General features: G+C 33.9%; 2 protein-coding genes and 1 long non-coding RNA gene across 5 annotated transcripts in view; 1 reads left to right on the top strand and 2 right to left on the bottom strand.

Moving 5' to 3' along the window:
- Positions 1–17,413, top strand: part of LOC106669800 — a 219,411-nt gene extending 201,998 nt beyond the window's left edge. Inside the window, exon 3 of the long non-coding RNA XR_001340996.2 lies at positions 16,250–17,413. This is a non-coding gene — a long non-coding RNA (uncharacterized LOC106669800). The remainder of the gene's footprint in view (positions 1–16,249) is intronic.
- On the bottom strand, positions 352–4,880 carry LOC106669799 (U8-agatoxin-Ao1a-like). Its single transcript, XM_014399535.2, has 3 exons — positions 4,689–4,880; positions 3,564–3,630; positions 352–604 (listed from the first exon to the last, which is right to left on the bottom strand). The coding sequence occupies exons 1-3, from the start codon at positions 4,771–4,773 to the stop codon at positions 469–471; spliced, it is 288 nt and encodes a 95-aa protein (XP_014255021.1). The 5' UTR covers positions 4,774–4,880; the 3' UTR covers positions 352–468.
- LOC106669795 (ralA-binding protein 1-like) lies at positions 13,401–26,686 on the bottom strand. Of its 3 annotated transcripts, none has more exons than XM_014399529.1 (12): positions 26,244–26,686; positions 22,633–22,768; positions 22,341–22,561; positions 22,164–22,292; positions 20,468–20,612; positions 20,236–20,413; positions 20,027–20,157; positions 17,425–17,608; positions 14,629–14,884; positions 14,365–14,566; positions 13,895–14,003; positions 13,401–13,774 (listed from the first exon to the last, which is right to left on the bottom strand). In XM_014399529.1, exons 1-12 carry the CDS (start codon positions 26,326–26,328, stop codon positions 13,673–13,675), a joined length of 1,878 nt encoding a protein of 625 aa, XP_014255015.1. In that variant the 5' UTR covers positions 26,329–26,686; the 3' UTR covers positions 13,401–13,672. The 3 variants fall into 3 exon arrangements, with proteins under 3 accessions (XP_014255015.1, XP_014255016.1, XP_024083150.1); XM_014399530.1 differs by having other exon boundaries at positions 22,164–22,280; XM_024227382.1 differs by having other exon boundaries at positions 22,164–22,561.
- Between the last annotated feature and the right edge of the window lie 10 nt (positions 26,687–26,696).

Below are 26,696 nucleotides of genomic sequence, written 5' to 3'. Positions count from 1 at the left end.
AACATTGGCACGATAAAGAAAATGTTTTTCTGAAACCTACATCACAACAGCCCGGATCTCACAATTTCTGAATAATTCTCAAAATTATTGATGAAAATACTTAAGTCCATTTCACTCCCAACAGAGCCTAAGATTAAATTGTAAAAAATAAGTATTGTTACTTGCACAAATGTTTTCCGATACTGTAAACAATGTTTGAGACAAATTGAACACTTTGTATTAAATAAAATAAATTGTTCTTTGTAACATTGAATAATTGAAGGTCTACAATTTTTTTTCAATTTGAAACATTGCCATTAGAAATCGATTTATAAGCACAACCTTGCAAATGTATCAGAAATAAAACCAAAGTAATTATGGAAACAATGTATTTGCATATATTTCAAAAAATCACAGAAGGCCTCTGGACCTTATATACAAGATTTTTTTTTAATTTAATGGTGTCAGTTGTCAAATGTCTTCCGTTGTCTATCCAAGTTTGGTGAAAAGCCCCTTGCGTTGGCAACGACAGTTTGCACCCCACAAGTTACATCTACAGGCCGTGCTGTAGCAGCAATCAGCAGCTCTGTGGTCGCAGTTTCCACCTCTCGGGACGCAACCCCTTCTGAAAATTAATATTAAATGTTTAAAAAAATTAAGATTAAGAAATAGAATGTTGTCATAACTGTCATTGCCACCACTACTGCTACAATGCCTTCCAAACAGCAGCTAATGAACATGCAGCACTCCTCTATGTTATAAGCCGGGTTAAATCAGACACTTCGACCCTAAAACCTGACATTATCTTAGGAGCCAAAGGTAATTCTGGGAAATGAACAAGTAGACTGAACAGAGGAGGATCCGCAAGGCTCGAAACCTTAACAATAAAACAAGACAAATATAGTTTTCTCGATTTTAGAAGTCCTGGGGGGGGGGCTAAAACATAAGGAGAAGGGGAAAAACTCGAGGTGCTAGACATAAGAAACTCATAATTAAACAATCCTAACTGAAACTGCCAAAGACGTTGTTACACTAGACAGGGTAAAACTCTGAAGAATCAGGTCACTGGCATCTGAGACACCTACATAGCATGAGTACATTCAATTGATGGTCCCATCTATAGCAATGAGCAGGCCAAAGTCCCACTCATAATATCTTCAATGCGAAATAACCTCTCAACGGAGACATAACCTAGGATACCAAGAAGTCCCGGGAAAAAAGAATTGCAGCAATGACAGTCAATAGAACTGAACTAAGAATCTAGGGAAAAGTACAAGCCAGAAGGATGACGTGTTTGGGGATTAAAAAATCCCACTTCGTAGATTCCTCGTCATCAACATCTCTACTTAAGCATGGGCTTAAAGGGATTTGAGTCTGACTTCTTGTCGTCGACGAGGCTCTAAGCTCCGTACTCGACACCAACAACAACAATCATCGGCTCGTTGAAAACCAACAAGATACTGCACGCAGCCGACATCATCCACCAAGTCCAATATGTACACCGACACTTCTCACCTCAACGCGACTCTGTCACTAAAGCGTGTTTCTCCTTTAGCAATTTCCACAGAGTGTATGTGCGTTATCCCTCGCGTTCATCCTTATTTTTAAGTCTGGCAAAAATTACAGCGAGAATAGGCCGGGGAAGGTCAAACCGATACAGATCACCTGTGATATGTATCAAAATATAAATCGCCCGGTTGATCAATAATAAAAAAAATCTAAAATAACCGTCTAATATTATTAGGTTCTTTAATTGAGCATCCGTTGACTCTACAACGGTTATACTCTAATTGCGTTCTGCAATTCAGAAGACATCTCAAAAATCCAACTTTTTTATCTTGAGATTTCCTGTGGTCTGCGGGGTGATGAACCAGTCAGTTGGTCTTTACCGATCTTTGCCTCGAATCACCCAACACTGAAGATGGCCAAATCGCGTCTGACAGAACAACCCAACGAGTTTAACAAACCAAAGTGACCGATAACGACCAAGTACAATCAAAGTTCTGTAAACCACACTTGGCTCTGTGTCACTTAAACAAACTTCTTCTTGGTAAAATAGTGAATCTGTCAGTCTGACCACAAAGGCTCCTAAAGAGAAAAAGTTACGAAATAACTTATGCTATAGTAAATTTCAAATAGTAATGTACCTTTCTCTTAAATACTTGCCTCAATTGGTCGGAAAATAAAAATTGAGTTGAGAAAATGCATGCTCGTCTACCCGGAGTCTATCACCGAGCACCAGCGAAAGGTGGTTAAATAAAAAGCCATACCCCATGGGATTTTTTGATTATTTTAATTTGTCAATTATATATTTTTTCCAACAAGTTTTTATCTTTTAAACAAAACAAAATACAATAAAACGATATGTTTGTAAAAAAAATTAACAAAAAATACTAAAGAAAAATATGTGTTGTCTCGAAACTGTGTACCATAATTTTTTTATTGTTGATCAATTTAAAATCAAATTTCGGCATTAATTTCATTCGAAAAAGTCTTTTAAAATTGTGTCGGAAGATACAGGGTTCTGTTTGAAATTATGAAGTCGTACTGATACTAAGGTACCTTACATTTTTATTTCAAAAACAGATAAAATGTTCAACCAGACTGAAATATATAAAATATTTGTATTTTTATAGTGTTATCTGTTCAAGAGAAACAGATAGCATACAGATATCCAAAAAAACGCCCTAAGCCCCTAGTGTTCAACTATTTTATGATTTTAAATCGTGTTAAGTCGATAATCCTTTAATGAAATGACTACACTACTACAAATATTTTATTCTTGATTACTTCAAACCCAAAAAACTGCACATTTGCACAATGCAGGTTTGTGCTTGTCATGAGTAAAATACTGTTGAGTCCTAAAACTTCATTGCGATATAAGAAAGATTCGGGACTTCACCTAAAGTTACAGTAGCAAAAATCGCCCAAACATAAATATGTTACCCTTAGAATCCACAACATAGATGTGATGTGATAAAGAAATAGAAAATATAGACAAATAACAGCCAAGAGGGTAAATTTTACAGTGAGATTAGCTTTATAACGAATATTTTTTACTAAATAAAATTTTCAAGTAAATTGCACACATAAAAAATTTAATTGCTATATTATAGATATTACTAGTATTTAAGTAAAATCACTAAGCCCCAATCCTATTTAATTTAAGAAATGAGATTTTATGCTTTTCGGATTGTACTGTGCTTTGGGATTTTTTTTACGAGGGTTCGCAGCAGCAGAGGTTATATCAATCCTCGGGGTGCCGGTGTTTTTGAAAAAAGCCCATTTGTAAGTATGTCGGGTTCGAAAGCAGGGCCACTGGATTCGAACCCGGGACCTTCACCTTACTGCGATGAGCGCCGGGTCAACGCCTATAAACCGTTGCGGCCACCGACGCCCCCTGGTTTGGGAATTGAGCTCAAATCTCTAAAATTGGAGACTGTCAATTAATGCAAATGGTCTTTACCCTTGTTTCTATATAATGAGCAAAACATTTTATATTCGGTTATTTTTGGGTCTGGTGGCATGTTGTGCTTGATTTTAAAAACTTATCTGATTGTCTGTAAAGTTCGTCGCCAACTTACTTGACCTGAATTCCATAAACGATTCTTTCTCCCCTGTCGTCACGTTCGACTCCGTCGTCCATAGATTCTGGAAGAAGAGAAAAAACGAATGCAAAATATTCCTTGTGTTGGTTTACATAAGAATATAAAATTTTCAAATATACACTGGCTGTTCCTATACTTATAACTTATCTTTTTCTTATAAACCAAAAAATTGTCATAAATTTTGAAAAAAAGAACGACATTTATTAACCTAAAGATTGGTCATAGGGCAACAAGAAATTGCCGAGAGCTTTATGATACCAAACATGATAGCTACATGAAAAAAAAAATGAAAAGCAAAATTTAGTGTGATATTGCAATGAGAAAATTGCGATTTTTTTAATTTTAATAAGATTTTCTCAAGATTAATTGGGACTTTAAATATTTGTCTGCCCTGAAAATTTTTGAAATTTCTGTATTATACACTATAACTTTCAATTAATTAAGGTTTTTAGTTGAAATAAAAAAGTCAGTGTCACGAGCAAGATTCGAACCCACGATCTTCGGCTAGATACGCCGCTGCTTTTTTATCTCAACTAAAAACCCTAATTAATTAAAAGATATTAATTGGTCAAGCGGACCACGAAAACAAGTGAGTACAGTATAACTTAAAAACAGATTTTAAAAAAACTCTTCCATTAACTTTTGTAACATTATGAATCATCGAAAAACTCAAAACCTCGGGAACTTAGTCAGCGTCTCTGCCTTTTCTTATTCTCAGCACATTCTTAATTCTGGGCTTAAATAAATCTAACAGATCTAATCTAATCCTATTTTCATTCAATTTATACATTTTTAATGCTTTACCTTTAAAAATTAGTAAAATTTTAATTGAATTTTAATAAAAACACGTGACTACTGTTGAGCGTCATGCCGATTGTGTTATGCAACGTCACATGCGCTGTACGCTTGGGTTAAAGTGTGACCTCAAGATATTCAGATAAATTTGTACTATAATTTAATTTTTGATACCTTTAAAGCTTCTAAATCTAAAATTGAGAGTATAAAATCAAATCTTTTTTATTACTCCACTCTTGACTTGATTTGAGTACGATATTTCAGAGGGTTAAATCATATCTACAATATATCTTTATGTGGATTTACCGTAGTCCATGTAGGATGGCGGAGTAGCTAACGATACGACGAAAAAGAAGCCGACGAGGCCTAGTATGGTAAGGGCTGTTTGCATGATGATCTCTTGGTTTGCACTAATCCAGGATAGGACAGTATAGGACTAATATAGGGTCTTACCCTCCCACCACGATCATCCGTTGATCCCCGGAGAGCCTCCTCGTTACCCAAACCGTCATAAACCTGTCAGATTTGGTTGAAAACGGACCCAACAGAAATCACCTTCCTACCGCACACGCCCTTATTTCAGACTCGAGCTGATTTAAATGTATCCTTCAACAACCTACAGGACGAAAGGTCATCCACGTATGTTATACGTCAGATGTGAAATGTCTATTGAATCTGTCTATATGAAACTGTCCGTTGACATTAGCATCAACACGACTTTCAAACTGAATTGCTTCCAATTTCTCGTCTTTCTTATTAGACTGTTGCCTACTATTACCATAGCCTGAACTATAGTTTATGTTTATGTAGAAATCATTGTCGGGCGTTGAATATTTTTAGAATATGGTTAAATAATACCTTAACAAATTGTCCATTTGTCGGACATCTTCAAGCCATAACTGCCTTTCAAAAATCTTTGAGGAAAAGTCAGTAATAACACTTTGGAGAAAGGAACAACAGAAATGAGATTATTTAAGGTTCATTCATCATACTCTTCATCGATAAACTTTATACTTTTAAGTACATTTTAAGTAACACGTCGTATAAAACCATTGAAACAGATGGATATTATTAATGTTAAGAAGTCGGATAATAAGAACATTGGTCATTGGTCATAAATAGCACCTACCCGAGAACGCCCCAAGGAGGTATACTGTCGCCACTCCTGTTTGCTAGTAGCGTATTATTTAATCACAATGCTTAAGAGTTTACAATTCCATGAATTACACGGATGATCTGTCATTAATCCGAGAACACTTTGTCCAGATGCAAAAAGCTCTAAACGTATAAAAATAGCCTGAGAAAAATATTTTATAACCAACAAGAAAAAGGAAACTAAACCGAAAGCCTCAACTATGAAAAGATGAAGTCTTAATGGAGAAAACGTAGCAACATACTACATAAGGCCAGGGGTTTATTAAGCATTGGACAGAGAATATTGCAGTAAAAACTGGGAAATAAAACCAAGGATGGCATATTGGGCATATACCAGAACGATCAGACACCTGGTCACATAAGAACTCCAGTATAGCTCTCACAAAAACACTGACAAAGGAGGCACAAAATTGACTAGCATATAACACACCACAGAATGTGTGCTAAAAATGGCTTGAGAAAGAAAAACTCAAGTACTGGACAAAAGCACCAAGTATGAGACATGCTAAGAGGTAAGGTTTATAAATCTCTCAAAAAAGGGGGTGAAGAAAAAGAAAAGAAGAGAATTTGAGAAAAATTATAGGCCACGGCTCACTGAACGTTCGTGGCAGTGTTAGGATTGAGTCGGACTTCAAAGAAATTTGTGATCGCCTGTAAAAAACTTAATAATGTCAATCTTCAGACATATTTAAGGTTGTTTTGCCCTGATGATGACCTTAAAGTAGATCGAAGTAACAACTGAATTTGCTTCCAAGACCATACCTTGATAAGAGTGTTCGTGAGTGAAAAAGTGATCGATATTTTTAACACTGAAACCTTTATATTTATGTTCAGTAAATTCTAAGCAATAACTTTATCTTTGGTTTTCTGAAGACTAGTAACACCAAGCAGCATGAACTTATAGAGGAAAGCGGCCTTGAAAATTGGTTATAAATATAAAAGTATATATAAATTTTATAGTATATATAAATATAAAAATATTTAATTTATCTAGTTTATCTACCCTTTTTGAGTAATAAATTTCAAATAATGTGTGGTGATTAGTAGCCGTTAATCGATATTTATTTAGAAATCGTGAGATGCGGTCTGGTGTGATGTAGGTTTCAGAAAAACATTTTCTTTATCGTGCCAACGTTTCGATCTTTATTGAGATCATCTTCAGGGCCTGGGATTTACAAACATTGTTTACATATTACAATTATATTTTGGATGTGGAAAAGTGAATTTATACAATGCAAAATATATTTTTTATATATTCAATCAAAGTATTTCTACTCACTCAAAGTGTTTGTCTTCTGTGTAATTGTGTCATTCTTGCGTGTCGTGTCGAGAATCCCAGATTTGTAAATCCCATGCCCTGAAGATGATCTCAATAAAGATCGAAACGTTGGCACGATAAAGAAAATGTTTTTCTGAAACCTACGTCACACCAGACCGCATCTCACGATTTCTAAATAAATATTTAAAATAATCATTGTTATTTTTAGGAGGTGCGATACCCTGAACAGATATGTTGAGGTTGATTCAGCACACCTCGTGATCGCTGAAATTATATTTATGCTCAGAAAATTCTACGCAAGGTATCTTAGATCTTTGGGTTTTACACGTTCGCTAATTTTCTAAGATATGCATTATTATGACATCGATGATAACATTTACATATTTACGAAACCATACCAGTACCAGTTATAAGGGATCAACATCCAAACCCTCTAAAGCTGTGGCGCGTGATGGCACTGTTTTTGGTCCCATACATTACCTGTTTTACGTCAACAACCTCCGACTCGTCTCACTGGCAAACGATCTCATCTCAAAGGATGAAATCGAGCCAAACCCAAAGATAAAAAATCAGCTTTTACTCAGCATTAATCGTGCTACTGATCACTACCAGAAACCTGATTAAAAGATAAGTTTTTTGAGTAACAACTATCAACGGAGATGCCTAGTTTTAATGGAGTGTTATAATAATTTACAGATTGTCCGTAATCTAAGGTGTTATTTATATTATTTCCAGATGTTCGAGCCCAAATGGGAGTTTTTACTGTACAATAAAGTTAACAATCACCCAACGATGTCGTACCTCTGTGCCAGTGTCTAGTGGTACCGTCGGATGCTTCACTCATATCCAAAGTGGTTCAGAAAATTCTTGCTAGAATTTACCTACTAATTGCAAATATACACATACTGCTAAATATACGCATTTGGCTATATGGTTATCTTAAGCCATTGATTCACAAATTAGAAGAGTGCAAACAGTCCAAAATAGATCAGTTGATAATTGTAGCATCGTGGTGGACAAGATCATACACACTAAAATCATGCCAGAAGTAATCAAAGTTCTTGTGATTTCTCCGTATCATCCGGGGTGATGAACCCGTACTTTGACCGTTACCGATCACGTTGGTCTTCCTGTCTCTACTGGGTTGGTCTGCCTATCAGAAATAAATGATTATATTTATCAAATATAATCAAACCACGCTTGACTCTGCCGTCACCTCAGCTAACCTCTTTATGCTATAATCATAAATCTTCCGTCAGCCAAACTTCAAATGATCCTAAAGAGAAAAGTCACGATTTGAAATAACTTGGGGCATAGTTGATAAGCCGAGCCACTTCGGTCACTTATATACCCACTGGCATTTTGGCCTATTTGGTTATATTTTTGCCTTCAGCTACTGTCCCATAAATAAAAATAGCCCAAAACCCTATGAAGGCTGAAAACCACTAGAACAACATACTCGCAGATTGAGAAAGAATTAGAGAAAATACGCTCATTTTTCCCATCTTTTAAACAATAAGTGTGAATCTTGAAAAGTGCTTGTAAATAAAAGCGAACATAAACAAATTGGGTCTTAAAAACAAATGTATTCTGTAGTTCAACGACTAATTAAAAATTGTGTTTTCACCCTAGTGTAAATTTATTTCTTTTTAAACTTTTTTTTGGTAATCTCAAACATCATTTGTATCAATTGATTAGGTTATACAATCAGGAAAGGGATGCTTTCTTTTTCCTACTCTGGTCTTTTCCATGTCTGTTGCGTTTTGTTATAAGAGAAAGGGGTTTTTCAGTAACGGGAAAACTGACACTTCGGCCGAAATGATTCGTACATTTTTCCCTCTTTTCACCTAACGTCAACTGGATTGAGTTTCACTCTCGATATTCATATCAAATTTCAGTCATTCATAAATCTTGAAGATTTCATACTTTTTAAATAAGTATCAACTCAATTTCTAACGAAACTACCTTCATAGCTAAAATATGAATTTCCTTACAAGTCGAATAAACTATTTATACCAGGATATTTTATTTAATAACTTTTTTAATCTGATTTAGTACATAATTCAGGTCGGCTAATAAAACTCTGGGCCGCATAGTCTCGCCGCTTTCTTGTCAGCCATCTCCTCCTGTTGCTTCTCCGAAGCTCGGATTTCGCTAAGTTAAAGGGTATTTAAGATTGAAAATACGACTTACGTCGGCGTGGATCTGCTATTAAAGTGACTAAGGTGGTTTACAACACGTATGAGACCTCGTTAGAGAATATTGGTCCCAAAGGGGCTCGTTGGTTCTATGATTTACCAATCCCAATTCCAAAAATCCGACAATCGCCAAATAATTGTGGATCAAATCGAATTTCCGAGACCGACGATGATTCGTAATTACAATCTGATAAAGAAATATATATTTATAATTATTTTCCCGAAGTATCAAATCTTTGAGCATTTTGTTTAAATCCTTAATTCACTACTTTCGTGGTCCGCTTGACCAATTAATACATGGCAATTAATTAAGGTTTTTAGTTGAGATGAAAAAAAGTTGATGGCACGAGAGGGATTCGAACCCACGACCTTCGGCTAGATACGCCGCTGCTCTACCACCTGAGCTATCGTGACCTCGATCCACTCGGACATCAACTCTCCCCATTTCCCCCAATTTGGAAAATGGCAAAAGGAGGGAAAACTCATAAGGTGGGGTTGAGATGGAGAGTTGATGTCCGAGTGGATCGAGGTCACGATAGCTCAGGTGGTAGAGCAGCGGCGTATCTAGCCGAAGGTCCTGGGTTCGAATCCTTCTCGTGCCATCACCTTTTTTCAACTCAACTAAAAACCTTAATTTATTTTGTTTAAACTTTTTTATATGTATTTTTATGGAGCGACAAGAAATAAATATTCTTTATATACTTTACTAAACATATATAATATAAATATATAGAATATAGATGTATAACACTAATATAAAACATGTAAACAAAGGAATAAACACAATATTTATTTGAGTTAGTGGTCAAGTTCTTTTTAATTACATTGGTCATCGCCAGCTCTCTCTTTGCTTTTCTTTTATTGTCTTTTATTTTATTTTCCTATTTCTCCAGCCAAATCAGAACAATTAGGACGATAACCGACTCTCTTTTGTTTATCGTATTGCTACCCTTTGTACCTCTCTGGATAAAATCACACAAATATATATTAAATAGAAACAAGATGAAACATGATAGTCTGGTTAGCATTCACACTAGAGTACACTCCCAGAGTACTTGATATTTCTCGGGGTTATTNTCCCCCAACTATTTTTTTGTTTCAATTCTTTCACACTACCCCAGAGTACTCCATATCCTTCGGAGTAATTGGGGATAAGTCCCTACATTCACGATAATAAATACATTTGTAGGAATCGGGAAGAAGGAACTAGCCAATAAGTAGTTGTATATACTACTATAAGTAGTAACATAAGTAGTTGAAGAGTAGAAAAAAACAGACAATCGCTCTCAAAGATTGATATTGTAAAGAAGTGCGTTTGTGCTTAAATAAGTAAAGAGACAAGACATTTTAATTTAAAGACATTTTAAAATTAGCTCTGGGTTATTCTTTACAAAACTAAGGATCCTAAATCATACACATTTGTTCCAATAAATAATACATATCACGAACATAATGATCTATGTACACTTAAAAACATAGATGGCCCTGATATATTGGATCAATATCTACTCCTTTTCTTCTTTCTTTCTTTTCAGTTGTTGAAGATCTTACATCGTTAAAATATTACTATATAACTATAAAAGTACATATTATTATGTAATCTTAGAGAGAATAGTTGGAGGTGGTATGGTTACTTATTCTTTTCTAGATGTTCTGTTCTCTTTCATAGAATTAAGTACACAAGGGCACACCATGGAGAGATCAGTATATTTGGATGTTAAAAAAATGGGGCCAGATATTGAGGCCTATTGAGTTGCCTATTGAGGCCACTGTTATTTGCCCTTTACATAGATAACCTTTAGTATGTAGTATGGTATCAATGTTGATGGCAGATTAATTAAAATATTACTGTAAACTTACAATATATAGGTAGTTTTGTGGGTCTTCATAGAAATATTAAATTGTTCAAGACATACTATCAACAGTGGAATTTGGCAGTCAATATTAATAAATCGAAGATTATGCTGTTTACAGGAGGGTACTGAGATCTTTGAGAGTGCGAGGTCCAGGTGGTTAAATGAACATACTTTTAAAACTTTACACTCTGTTGAGCTAAATATCTTGCTATGAAAGCCTCCACAGGATAACTGGCCATAAATACAACCTGGCCATCATTATACCACAGGATGTCATCTTGCATTTTGCTGCCAAGTTTTGGAATAACAACAGTTTAGGATAATATTGAAAAAAAAATCAAAAGAAACAGATATAAACTCAAATTTCATTTTTCTTGTTTTAAAAATTTTTACCTCTGTTGAACAGTTCTAAAGGCTGTGGTAATTATTGAGAATGGGGACCGCGGTAGCCGAGTGGTTAGCATGAGAGACTCTCACGCCGCGGTCGTGGGTTCGATTCCCACCGTCTGCCTCTGGCCCTTTTTTCACAAACCCCCCCCCCAAATTTGAACACACATATACGAATTGTCACATGGCTAATATGCATAGTTCATAACGCCAAAACAAAAAAACAAAAAAAAAAATTATTGAGAATAAATTATCTTCATTTTCTCAATGGTGGAATATCATACAGAGTTATGGCCTAGCCTTCTTGGGAAAATATTTCATAATGAGAAAAAAGTTGATAAATTCAAATCTGGAGGTACCAATATGAGTTGGTCCAACAGTTCAACCACAAATTTTAACACCTCTCTGCCTGTACACATTTTTTTCTTATCCAAATTCCTACTTTGTGCAATTCATGAAACCACACCTCCAGTGTCTAAGTATCTGCATTTCTTCTTAACTTAATCTAATTTTCGTAGTTTTGCCACCTTCTGAACAGACCCAGCACTGGAGATTGTCAAAACGCCTCTGAGGGACAATAATAGTGATGATAGGCTGACCAAAATGATCGAAAACAACAAAACTGCAAGTTCTTCATCCTGCAGTACCACAGAAAAAATCTCAAATTAATAAGCTGTCTGTATTCCTGAATTTACCAATATAAATAAAAATATGAAAAACAGTAAACCTGTTATTTAAATATAAAATTTTTACTGTACTGGAGCAAGATAGATCAAGATGAACAAAACGACCAAATTATGATTCATCACTCAGGAAACCTAAAAAAAACTCACAATTTTATTTTTGATATGTGGCTTAATATTAAACTTTTATCTTCAAATATTAATTTCATATGTATTACAAAATTTATATAATTATCTCTTATTTTTGAAATTACTTATTTTTCCATGAACTGTGTTATATACTTATATAACGTAATTTTCTTTTTGTTTTAATATTATATTTTAATTTCTTCAAGTGTCAGTAATACAGACATAATCTATTTTAATACATATCCAACCAGATCCAACCAAGTGGAGTGCACCAATACTGTTTCTGATTTTTTTATTATTCATTGGTGCCTAAGTCGAGTGGGCTTCGGCGAGCAGGTGTACTGAATATTTAACGAGCTTTAGAATATGCTAATTGAGTTGCCTAACTGTCCACAGCAAAGAGAAAATACCAAAAATAAATTGTAAAATCTAAAACCGATAACGAATTTATATTACCTTCTCTAAAATAAATGTTATCCCATTTTTCTGCCATAATCCTCCTTTCCTTAGCCAAATTCGTTTATAATTTAATTTCATGGTAACAGAGGAGAAAATAAACTTGAAACCTACAAAATGGCAAACAAATCTACATATAAAAGGCTTCTGTTTATCTTTGTTTCTGTAGTGTAATGAAAATCTATTAGACGACTTATATAAAATGAAAATAGAATAGAACAAAATAGAAAAAATAATAATACAAAATATTGTAGGGTTATGTACTATTGGTCACCTCTCTTTTGAAATCATAATGACTAATGAACAACTTTCAAAATCAGAAAAATGTTAATAGCCCTGTTCCATCGACTCATTATACAGGTAATAAATATGTGTATTATAATCATGATAAAATTTATTAATAAAATAATTACACAAGAATAACATTGGCAGAATAAATAATAACAAATTTTCAGCCATCACTGATACACAATTAACTCCAGCATGATATAAAACAAAAAAAACCCTGGAAACACATTCTTTTAACAAATTTAATCAATAACTACAAATATACAGAAGACTACTTGGAAATAAGTTGATTGCAGGCATATCAGCAGGACTGCACACTACCACTAAACATAAATGAACTTGGCAGAATTTTAATTGACATTTAGATTTGATAGATAGAATATAGTGGGCAAGCCAGCACTGACATTCATATAATGCATTAATTTTATTTTTTATGGCATGCTAGTCCCAAAGTGTTTTTGATATATTTTATTCCATGAGTGATTTTTAAAAAGTGAGAAGGTTTTTCTCATAAAAATGTTTTAGCAACAAGTCATACTTTGTTGGTTGTTGGTTTAATCTAATTCATTTGTAGAAAAAGAAACTAATTGAGCGTGTGGTTTTTATTTAAGAAAAAAAAGACTAGATATATAATACATTGGAAAGTAAGCTTACATTGGTCAGTATAATACAAAATGTTTTGAAATTTCACAGTTAACTTGAAAGTTAAGTTGTAATGGAACTACTAGTGCAAGTTCAACTAATCTACAATAAACGATTTGTACAAGTGTGCATAGGCTCACTAATTGTCAAATACGAAACATATCAAGAAACTCTTTAACGAGAAGGCACTTATAAGTAGGAAAGACAAGTTCAAAGCTCAATGGTCCATCGACAACTGTAGCATTTTTATTTGTACATTTAAGTCAATGCAGGCATCTGTCTCTGCAATTATGTTCTCTATGAGAATCTTCTTTTTCTCCTGTAAGAAAATTTAAAAAATGTATTTTAAAATGTATATTTACTTATACATTTTAATTATTAATTAAATTATTATTATTATTAATATTAATTATTATTTAAATTATTAATATAATCCAACCTGAAGCATTTTTGTTTCATGTTTCAACTCGATTTTACGCTTCCAAAGGACATCGTTTTCCATGCCGGGCGGCACATTTTCTTCATCAGAGCTGTCAGAAAGCGGGCCCCTTTTATAAATTAAGAAAAAAAAATGAGAACATTAAATAATAAAAAAAAATTTAAGTTTTAGGGTTGGCAAATTACATAATTACATTGGTCATCACCAATGCTCTCTTTCTTAGCTTTACATTTCTTCTCTTTACATTCATTTCTTCTTTTCTTATCTTTCTCGCATATTAATCCTACTAATTTATCTTTTTTTTTTTTCTACAGCTGTTTCAATATTTTATGGTACAATGGTAACCAACTCTTTCCCCTCCCCTATTGCTAGCCTCTCTGTACCTCTTTAATAGTTTAAATACGATAAAATTAAACCTCATAAATTTTTGAGAATAATTAAATCAAACAAGTAAAATGTGTAATAAATACCAAGTTTCAGGAATTCCTCCTAGATTGTGAATCTGCTGTTTAATCCTCCTCACTTCTTCACGTTCGAACTTGCAGTCCATCTTAAGCTTATTGATTGTGTTCATAAGTACTTCGGTCTCGATAATACTTCTTTCCACTTTCTCCGCCTTCTCGGTCAGCTCTCGGTTTATATCTTGTACTTCGAGCGATTCAGCTGTGGGTACTGAAACACAAATTAAACTCAATATATTTTCTGTTTTTGGTGTTTGCGGCATTCTCGGATACCTTGTTTGTGTGGGATGCATATGGATTCTTCCTGCTGGGGGAGGGTGGCTCTCCTGAGAGAAGGCTGCGGAGATTCGGCCTTAAGCTTGTCCGGAACGACTGGGATGTTATTGACAACATTCTGACTAGGCGTGTCCGCCACTATTCGTTCCAGTGAGTGGTGTGAATTGTGGGGGCTTGGCTTTATAGGCGTTGTGTCTGTTTCATCCAAACTCCTCTGGCAACCATTCGTTCTTTCCAAAGATCTCAACTTTCTCTAAAATTAAGCAATAATTGGTACACATTCCAAAGAAAATAAACAATATAAACATGATGTTACTTCAAAATCCAATTAATAAACAATTAATCAAAATATTGTTATCTATGAAAAAGAGAGTAGACCAAAACCAAAACCTCCTCTTCTAGAAAAAAAATGTTCTGCTTTTTTTTTTAAATTTAAAGGGATTTGTATATAAAGAACTATAGCATACAAACAAGGTTTTGAATGATGAAACCAAACTTTGGTAAAAAGAAAAATAGATTTGTTTCAGAACAAACCCAGGTTATACACTTCCTGACATACAATGCCAAAACTTTACATAAGGGATAAAATCTGCATAGATTCTACTTTATAAACCCGACCCAGCTCCTTCAGTTTACCTCTTCCAAGCAATAAACCACTTCCTACAAGGAAAAAGTTTTCATACACTGAAAAGTCAGTGTACATATAAGAATTTGAGGTAGTTTGGCATACTGCATTTGGGAGCTATTATACCTATAGCACACCAGCGAGTCCCAATTCATCAAGGAATTAGATTCTTAGGCCCGGTTTTAATGGTTGTATTTATTCTACTGTTATATTTTACACCCCAGAGCATTTTATTCTGTAGATAATTGTAGCACTACAGTCCTATTAGTAGAGAGGTTTGGGTCAAATTCAGCCCACAGCGCCTGTAATGAATCCTGCAAGCATTATCTGCTTGTTTCGATGCTGTTTTTTTTTTTTTTTATATACATTCTACTGTTTCTTTCTTTTCAAATCTAGCCACAAGGTTTTTGGGTTATATCCAGTGAGTGTCTTCCATTGTATCTTCAGTTTTATCAAGTCTACATTTCTAAGATGCTATAGAAATTATAATGATGGGGTGAGTGTGGAATTCAATCCTTTGTAAAAAAGATGGTTCCTAATCACATTAAATTGTTTCACAACAATCCGGATTTCAAGCCCTTTAGCTCATCGTCAGGTTGAAGGGCTCGAAATCCGGATTGTTGCGAAACAATTTAATATGAGTAGGAACCATCTTTTTTAAAAAGGGTTTCTAAGATGCTCGTTGATAGTGTGGACTCTATACCTCAAAAGGGTTACCCATCAGTGGTGTAGCAGCCCTTTTCTTGCAAAGACATCTGCTTCTTTTTCCCCCTCTATTCCTGGGTTTCCTGGGACCCAAGAGAATGTAACCTGTTTTGCGCACCTAATCTATTAATGTGGTTATCCAATTCAGCACCATTCTTGAGCTAAAGGTTCATGAATTTAATGCTCTGCTGGTTGACAAGCTATCAAAATAATATGACAGCTATGTCCTTATTTTTGTATCCTCTATCAAACTGCATTGAATATATCTCTCAAATGTGTGGATTTCAGGTTGAAAGACACTGGGTAATAAGATAATTCGGAACTGAAAAGAAGAGTGACGTCAGCAGGATGGAATCGAAACAAGACTGTTACCAGAAGAATGGAATTGAAAGAACACTGACACTAGCAGAATGGAAATTAAAGAGGACTGATACCAACAGGATGGAATTCAACGAAAACTGACTCAACTCAAGCAGGATGGAATTTAATGAAAACTGACTCCACTCCAGCAGGATGGAATTTAAGGAAAACTGACTCCACTCCAACAGGATGGAATTTAAATAAGATTGATGCCAGCAAGATACAATTCAAAGAAGAATGATACCAACAGGATGCAATTTAACGATTTGCAGATATTTAAAAAATATGGTAGACAAGGAAGAGAGAGAGACAAAAAATTAATTTTAGTCAAATAGTGAAGAAATACTAATGAAGACACACTAAGCTATTTGTTTTGAAGAAATTTGAAGAAGTTGAAGAACTGTGATTTTAAGCTATGACAAAACTTGACTATTTTATTTATTTTTTTTTATAAAGCATTTAAGCTGGTAAATGTATTTTAGTACATTATTCAATTCATTATGCACCCAAAAGTAAAAGTACCATGTAATAACTGAAAACAATCAAAATTTGTAACTTTATAACAGCGAACCTTGCTTTTCATCAAAAAGTAGCCAGAATAGTTCTTTTCAATCTTCACAAAAGTTTTTCTCATTTGAAAGGTAACAAAAATAATTCATATTTCACTTAAAACTTGTTGGTGGTCCTAACGTAATATTAAACAATGAAAACATGCCAAACTTGATATGTTAAGTGCATGTTTTGAAAAATAGCAACCTCAAAAACACGAATTTTGGAACTTATCGCTTAATTTACTTCACAAAGCAAGTAGCATATGTGTAAATTGTATTATCCTAGTCTCTATTGAAATATAAAACAAAAATAATTTTAGTGCTTTTTAATCTATACTTTTGTTTAAAAGTTATAATGCTCAATTTTATGATATCATAAATTCTAGTTTAGCACTCTGCCAAATACAATGAAAGTCATAAAGATAAAATATATTTCTATACTTTTGTACGTATAGAACAATCAACACGCACCATTAGAAAAAATGGTCAATCAAAAATAATATTTATTCGTACGTATAAATAAAACATTTGAAAAATATGAGGTAAATATACCTTTAGCTGTGTTATTATTCTTTGTACACCCCATAATTGTTCCTCCCTTGCTTTATCAACCAGACCCTGGTTCATTTCCCTATGCAGCTGCATCAGAAGTGATTCTTGCTTTGCCAGTTCGATCGACAAGCCTTCAGAACTGTCCGGCAGTCCAGGGCTCACCGACGTAAGCGGAGGAACGTACCTGTAAAAAAAATGTTGTTTTTTTAATAACCCAACGATTAAAACCCAGTCGCACCAGTACTTGTCTAACATATCGAGGTCGCAGATGTGTGTCTGGATTGAAAAGAGACCCCTGGGGAAAGACCCTCGAACCCCCACTTTCAAAGATTGGATAAGATATAGAAAAAGGAAGGCCGGTTCTTCCCTTATCAACACCCTTATTAAAACTTCTGATTCGACTCCCCCAACATAACAATCACTTCATTTATCTCTGTTTAAATGTTAGCCAAAAAACAAAAGTGTTTTCACAGAAAATCAAAAAAATCTTTTAGTCTTCAAACAAATTCATAATTATTTAATCAAAACTATTTACATATATTTACCACCAAAAAGAATACTAATTTTAAAAACTAATAACTTGATAAGTAAGGAAATAAGCAGACCAAAATGATCGGTAACGACCAAATTTCAGGTACATCTCCCCACAGACTGCCGTATGTACTATGGAGGTCCAAGTGTGACCCAGACACATTAGAACATCTTTGAAAAATCCTAGCACATTTTTGTTTGGCAAAATGATTTTATTTCCCAAATTATATGTTGAACATGGGTGAATCTTATTTTTATTTGTACCCTCAAAAGTCATTTTGTTTATTTTAAAGGTCTTTGAACTTCCGGAGTTAATGCTCTTGAGAATAAAGGCTTCAGAACTCATTAGGGCCTAAATTTCTCAATTTTAAATCATGAACAAAGTATGCTTTCGTGAAACTAATTTTAAGGGTCTTACTTTCAAGGAGTTTCATTAACATTATAAGGCTCATGTGAACTGCTACACTTGAACTCAACCCCATGGAATTTACTCGTTCTGTAATTTTTGTGCCATCACTCCATGGCAAACTTCTCTATTTTTGGGGATCTTGCTGAATATATTTTGGGCATTTTACTTTGACAAATGATAAGATGATTTCTCATCTGAACAACCCTATGATTGGAAATACAAGTATGAGCTAGAGCAACCATTCAATTTATTAATTTAGCCCTTCACCACCAATGGCTATCGTCTGAACGCCTGAGTGGTACTAAGTAGTAAGTAGTATCAAATGAATCAAACAACTTAATTTGCTTAAAATATATCTGTTCATCATAGTCCAACCACAAAAAATGTTATATTACAATCTGCTGTAAAGTATTGACTTTTATGTTATATTCAGTTCTAATTTGTTCGATAATGTTTTTTTTTTTTTTTTTTTTTTTTTAAATAGTATTTCAATTATGAGGTTATTTGAACCCTTGGGTACTGGTATTTTTGAAAAATACCACAAAAAATATTATATTACAAATCTGCAGTAAAGTATTGACTTTTAAGCTATATTCTGTTATAAATTGTTTGATAAAAGTTTACATAATTCATAAAAATTGACTGAGATTTGAACTCGGGACTCTTAAAGGGATGAATTATCGTGTCAAGATTTATGCACAGCCATTGACGTCTTTAATGAAAGATATAACAAAACCATACTAGTTATGAAATAAACAAGCAAGAATAACATTCCTATAAGTGTCTATATGTCTGCCCTTGTAGCTATTTTGAAATCTCTTTTCTTGAATTCCATGCTTTATTTATTATCCCTCCCCAACTTTGACAGTTTTCTCTTTATATTAACTTATTGATGTACAAAACTATTTAATCTACAATTTAAAGAAGAAAGAATTTTTTTTTAAATATATCTAAGCTTTGGGCTTTTTTTTGCAACACTCGGCATAGGTATCTCCATCCTCTTCTCAAACTCACATAAAAGCTCTGCCATCTCTTTAGGGTGGAAGGCCCAAATGTATTAGCCAGTTGAATTTTTATGAAAGAAAGCAAAATCAATACATCATTCATCCCCACGAATGGGAATACCACTGTCCACTTTGCGGAAGATTGGGAACAGACCGATAAGAAATAACAATTGCAAGACTGGGGTAAACGCTTCCAGGATTGAAGCCTGAGAGATACCTAGAGGCCATCTAGCTACAGATTGATGGAAAAGCAAATTATAACAAAATGAAGGGCAAAATGTTATTGATATCGCCCTACCCCATAGAATCTGAAGGGTTAAACTAAACAAAAATGAAAATTTTAACGCTTTCCTTTTTGCTCTTCTGTGTTCCACCTAGTTTGTTTTCTTCTGCAAACTCACCGCTTAATTTTTTTTCTTTGTTTTTGACCTATCTTGTTTTTTCTTTAATTCTCCTCTTTCATCACTGTTAAATTTAACTTTTATTAATAAACATTATTTTTATGTCCTATTTTCCTCATTCACCTAAACAACAAACTCCAGCAGACGAATGTTCAAATCCATGTCATATTGGTACTGTTCTAAATACAACTTGCGTTAAGCTATAACTTATAAATAAACAATTATTTACTATTCTTTTATTATACAGATTGACTTACTTTGTTAACACAAGATTAGGAAAGAGTTCAGAAACATGGCACAGGAGTGCTGACAGAAGTCGCTGGCTTGTTTGCATCAGAGGACTTATCACTATCGAGATACTCTGAGCGTTCATCTTATTGAACTTTTCCTAAAAGGTGTCAAATAATGAATAGACATACGTTTCATTTTTTTCGTTTTTTTTTTTTTTTTTTTTTTAATAACTCACATGTTGTGTGACATGATCAAAGTGTTTCAAGAGCCAGCCGAGCAAAGCCCTGTTGCAAGAAGGAAGCTCACTTATGAGCGTCTTGAACCGGTCGCCCCTCTCGGACACTTGATTGCAAGCCGAGCCCTCTTCGAACCTCCCAACCAGCTCTGTCGTGAGCACTGGCTCCGGGAGTTCCCTGGAATTGAGTCAGTTAGACTTGTAAAATTATTATTTAGGATGAACATCCCACCTCAAAAACTGCTTCACTAAGCTTGTGGCGACAGGGAGGTCAAAATCGCTTATTTTGACAGGCTCGTGGTTGTTGTACATCCGCCTCACTTGCTGCACCTTGGATTTTATACCTGATACTTTATAGACATTTTCTGCAAGCAAGCCTACAACAATAGGAACAATCTTAGAATAAAGAATAAATTTTGTTGTCACAACATTATACAATATTGAATTCATTACTTAATCAATTAATTACCTAAATTTAATCACAGTTATATATATAGCCTTTAAATTAGTATATTCTGGTTCCTCCTGATTTAATTTTGTTTTCAACTATTTAAAAATTATGAAATTACTGATCATTTTGGTATGCCTATCCTCAGTGGTCTATCGAAAGACAAACTGAAGATGGCAAATGTTAAAATGCAACTAGCAGCCCAGTTAGGATAGACCACAACGATCATTAACGACCAAATTTCAGGTTCATCACCCCATAGCCAGCACAGAAAAATCTTTTTAATTAAAAATTATATCGAATAAACCATGGATGGATTAAAAATTAATTAAAATTGAATGAGCCATAAAGTTATTTAATTTTTTTTTTAAGATCTAACCACAGACAGCACACAAAAATATTTTTGATTAAAAATTATATTGAATGAACAAAGTTTTATTAAACAATATTTTTTAGAATAATTTTTTTAAACAATATTTTTTTATTATTTGTTACACAACTAAATTATATTAATATTATAATAAAATTGATGGATTACAAATTAATTAAAATTGAATGAGCCATGAAGTTATTTCATTGTTTTTTAAGATTTAACCACAGACAGCACAGAAAAATCTTTTTAATTAAAAATTATATTGAATAAACCATGGATGGATTAAAAATTAATTAAAATTGAATGATCCATAAAGTTATTTAATTGTTTTTTAAGATCTAACAACAGACAGCCAGAAAAATCTTTTTATTTAAATATTATCTTGAATGAACCATAAAGTTATTTAAAACAATATTTTTTTAAATAATTTTTTCAAACAATATTTTTTTATTATTTGTTACACAACTAAATTACATTAATATTATTATAAAATTGATGGATTACTAATTAATTAAAATTGAATGAGCCATACCGTTATTTAATTGTTTTTTATGATCTAAATTTTCAAAATTTAAATGTTTGAACTAGTAAAATCTTTTTCCATGTCCAAAATGTCCAGAATACAAAAATGAAAGAGACAAACTGCTAAAAAATCTGAGCAAAGTCCCAAACATTTCCAAACCAATAAACTTAGAATCTGTCCTAATAAGCAACAATCCATCAGCTTTCGGCATAATCTATGGATTTCTAAAGTCGATAAACGTTTCTTTTTGATTATCTTCAACCATGAAAATTTAGAAGATGAAGACGATGGAGCTAAATGAGTGGGTGCGGGCACGCGGCGGGGATCTGGTCCTGGTCGGCCGATCCCGCTCGAAAGTAAAATGAAAATAGAAAACTTCATGGGTAATATGACAGTGTAAACCAAAAAAAAAATCTTTTTCTAGCATGGCTATTTGTTATTGTATTACTTTTGTTTGCCTAAGGTTGTAAACACTCTTGCATTTATGCGAAGTTTTGATCTATTTATGCCAGCCATGCATGATTTTTTAAAATATTATTATTGCTATAAAGCATAAATGATGTTGGACTAAATAAATAAATCACCTGTCTCTTCGACGTGATCGATACAGTTTCTCACGATGAGGGGTATATCGACACCATCGTGGCATTTACTGCGTTCGACGGCGACAGAAAGTGGTACGCCAAATATCGGTAAATCTTCTGTAAAAGATGCTAAGAATGAGGATTTATAAAAAGACTCGTTGGAAATATTCCGATTACCACTTATCTCCACGGTCTCTTCGACATGTTTCGCCTTCTTCTTTTCTTTTATTTTCAATTTCACTTTGGCCTCTTTCTTCTTGTCCCTGTCTTTCTCATCGGATTTTTTCTTCTCTTTCTCTTGATCCTTTTCCTTGCATTCCTTCTCTCTGGACTTTTCCCTTTTCTCCTTTTTCGACGAGAATTTGAAAGGCTTCGACTTCTTCGTTTTTGATGGGCTTCTTAAAAAAAATATAAGTAAACATCATAAAATATATTCAAGAGAGAAACTAGTTGGTAATTAATTCAATACTTAATGTCGGTGTCTTCTTCGGGCGAACTCTCTCCCTCTAAAGTAGCATAGCCTCTGTCCTTTTTGTCCTTCTTGTCCTTCCTTTTCCCAATGAGAAGGTCTTTTTTTGAAACTTTTTCGTGACTCTCATCGCTAACTGGAATGCACAAAAATTCTGATATTAAACAAGAAAATTTCAATCAATTCAAAAATATTTACAAGTAATATGTCCTTCATTTAACCTGCATTGTAAACGTTTAGGATAAATTAGTCGAATTTTTCATTCCAATTCATTTTTTTTTATTATAAATTATTATCAATTTTTTCATAATTTGTTTAATCTTTCACATTTTATTTTCTCCAATTAGATGACCGTCCTCAGTTACCTAATTTTGTCACTTAACTTTAGCTTAACTTAAACTTTGTGATATCAATTAGAAATGGTTTAAATCTGAATCTATTCAAAGTAAAAGTTCTTCTAGAAATATAAATATTCCTATGATTTAAAGAAGACCAACACTTTATAAATTCAGCTCAATTTTTTTTTCTTTTTTAAACTGGTGAAACTTTGTACACTGACCTCTCAGCTTGGGAATAGGAGGAGGGGGTATTGAAAAATGACAATTTAGGCTCCTTAAAATAAATTTAAAGTTTGGCAGGTCCACGATAAGAAAAGAGGAGAGCTTAAAAAATAATAATTTATACAACCTATGAATTATCACCAAAAGCACAGCAATTAAACTGTTCTTTGGTCTATAACATCCTCTCATAATATTACAAACAACATATAATTTGTTAATTAATGGGTTTATCAGTAATATATTGTACATTTTGGAGGAAATATGAGTCTTCAAATAATATATTGGAACTTTATGTTCACATTTTGAATTCTAAATCTGTTCAATTTACAGCGAGTAATTGAATTTATTAGCATGGTGGTGTAAGGTGTTCAATAGAGGGAAAACGCTACCAGCTACAAAATGCAAATCACAGAAAAATGTATCTGCTAAAATATCTGATGGCATAGCTGGATGATGGTGGTCAACTACAAAAATGGTTTTTTTCATACTATTCTCAATTAATATCCCATGGGCAGGATTTGAACCCAGAACCCTTAGTTTGGCAAAATACGAGTCGGACTCCCTAACCACTCGGCCACAGCAGTCCGTCAAAAATATCTGTTGGCACATATTCAACAATTTTTGCCTCTGCTTTTCCAATTTTCCCTTGTTGGAAGTTTAATGAACAATGACCAGCGAAGAGGCCAATGATCAGAGTCGATTGATAGCTGAGCAAGTGGTACACTTTTTACAAAATAAAATCATTTCTGTCACAAAGGAGAACACATTGGGTGACTTGGATGAAAATTATGGCAATAAATTAGTTCCAATGATTTTGTTGTTTTGGTCTTTCAGAAACTTGTCACTATTTTTCACTGGTGGCCTGTGCACTAATTTATCAAACTTAAACTAACAAGCAAAGACCTAACAATATAAGTAAATAATTGATTAATAGTTGTGAGGATAGGCAGACTAGAATGATCAGAAGCGATCAAACTTGATGTTTTTCTGTATGCAATAAACACTCACACTAATGATCTTGACGTGCAGTCCTCTTAAAAGACATTGCCGGTCACAGCGTAATGCCAGTTAAACCACTTGTTTTACATTTTACAAATGTAGTAAGTATGTTTACAAAAATTAACTGATTGTAGCAACTGAAACTAGAAATATTTTTCCTACTGAATCATAGTATTGAAAACCTTCTATCTCTATCATCGAACATGAGGCAGTTCTAAAAATGACTGACAATATCCCGGTATCCCTTACATAAAGAGTGATTGTAAATTTAAGTAATAAAAACAAGGAGAAACCGATTATATGATGATGAGACAGGCTGCAAATTTGAAGGTGTTGAGGAACATAGTAAAGTTTGTGAGGAAGAGTGTTGGAAGATGAAGTCAATATAATCAAGCAATTGATATGACGTTGAAAAACTAGGACATTATTTACTTCATGAAGTTGAACCACCAACGATGACTACAGGCAAATAAAATGTGACAAATTAGCAAAAAAGAACCCCAGGCAGTGCTAAACTGTGGGCAGTGCACTTTCCAGGGTTTGGAAATAAACAAAAAAATTTTTGGTCATCAGTGACCGTGAAGAAAAATTTCAAAAATAAAAGTATTTACTCCCACCATTAATCATAATTTAAAAATATTTACAGTAATGTCTTTCTTTTAACCTGCATTATATACATTTATAGGTCTGGCATCCAGGCATACTTTTTAAAATTAATTTGTACCCTCTCATTATTATCTTTTATTGAAATCCTACCTCACTGATCGCTGCTTCAGAGTGAGATGCGGCAATGAGTTCTCAAAAGTCAAACAGATACTGGCTGGTGTACCACAAGGTAGTATCCTTGGTCCTATCCTTTACATCATTTATACTGCTGGCCTACCAATACATCCTGACACTATTATCATCACCTACGCGGATGACACCACAGTCCTATCTTCTTACTCTAATCCTGTCCAAGCTACCTCCAGTGTTCCACCTTGAACTTACCGAAGATTGGTGTAAAAAATGGAAGACTGAACAAAGAAAAATGCACTCAGTGTATTTTTACGCTGAAAAAGCAGTCTTGGTTCCATTGTACACCAACAACAAAGAGATACCAGTTTCGAGTCAAATACCTGAGACTATATCTCGACAGCAGACGTGGAACCCCACATAAGACTTTTAAAAAAACTTCAAACAATACTTGGACTGCTACGAAGACTTCTAAGACCAAAATCGACTCTGACAACTAAGACAAAGCTAACACTGTACAAGATTTACTAAGAACAATATGGACATACGGAGTGGAACTGTGGAGTACTGCCAAGCCATCCAATATCTAGCGCATCCTGTCCTTCCAATCGAAAGCCCTTAGACAAATTGTCAAAGCACCTTATTATGTCCCTAACGTCACTATCCACAAAGACCTCAACATTTCTTTTGTCAACGAACTGATCCGGTCCAGATTCCAAATGATACACCCCAACCTTTCGTATATAATAAAAATATAAAAAGTCTTATGCTTGACGAAGAGCTCTTAACCTTACTTTATGAAGTCGACGGCTAGGGACAGAGATCAAATAAACGTGCATAAAATGGTAAAATGAAGCAAAGCAGAACAACAAAGAAAACCTGTTATGTTTTTTCAAAACGCAAGGGGCACCTGTAGTACTTAGCAAGATACAAACAATTCCGAGACAAATTCAGACTGTTATGATCATTATGATCCATCACCCTCCATCATCTCGGTGTATTTTCGCTAGTTTTGAGTCAGGTGCAATTCAGTATCTTCATCGGTTAGTCAGTTGACAGCAAAATGGGCAAATTCGGTGAGAATTGGCCATGATGATCAAGTATGATAGGACGGATTCATCACAGAACCGATACTGAGTAAACTGCATATCTTAAGACCTCAACCGTCCGGTACAATGTTATCTTCTGGCTCCAAATATTCCTTGCTTAACTAAACTTTTATCAAAACCAAAACGTCGAACTTTTTTATAATTTTTTTTAAAAATACTTATTTAGACTGTGCCAAATTGCCTTCAAATAATCAATCTTATTACTCACAGTCGCTTTCATTGCTCTTTCTGGCTGCTTCCGAAGCGTAAAGGCCTGGAAATTCTCTTTCCACGTCCGGGCTCTCGAATTCCATGCTCGACGGCCAGCATCGAACTTCAATATTTCAAAATTGTCATCCCGCTCGGAAAAAAGATTTTCTTAATTAATTAACGACGATAATAATTAAAATGTTCGGTCCCGGTGGTAAAAAAAATCGGAAAACAAGAAGACAGTCAACAGTAGACAGGTAGAACAGCTGTGTTGTATCAGAGTTGGAAGTGTCTAGCAGCTTACAACAAAATGAGAAGCTTTTTTTCAATTTTATTTATTGAATTTAAATTATTAATTGTCAATATGAATCATTATTATATTTATTTTATCGTTTACAATGCTTAAAGTTATACAGTTGTTTATTTTATTATGTTATTCAAAGATATCGAACTTGGATAGCCTTTTAGGATA

Source organism: Cimex lectularius, unplaced genomic scaffold, assembly GCF_000648675.2.
Source record: "Cimex lectularius strain Harlan isolate CLEC.00 unplaced genomic scaffold, Clec_2.1 scaffold156, whole genome shotgun sequence".
Taxonomy (NCBI): domain Eukaryota; kingdom Metazoa; phylum Arthropoda; class Insecta; order Hemiptera; family Cimicidae; genus Cimex; species Cimex lectularius.
Note: the sequence above shows the minus strand (reverse complement) of the source record. Positions and strands in the feature narration are given on the sequence as shown.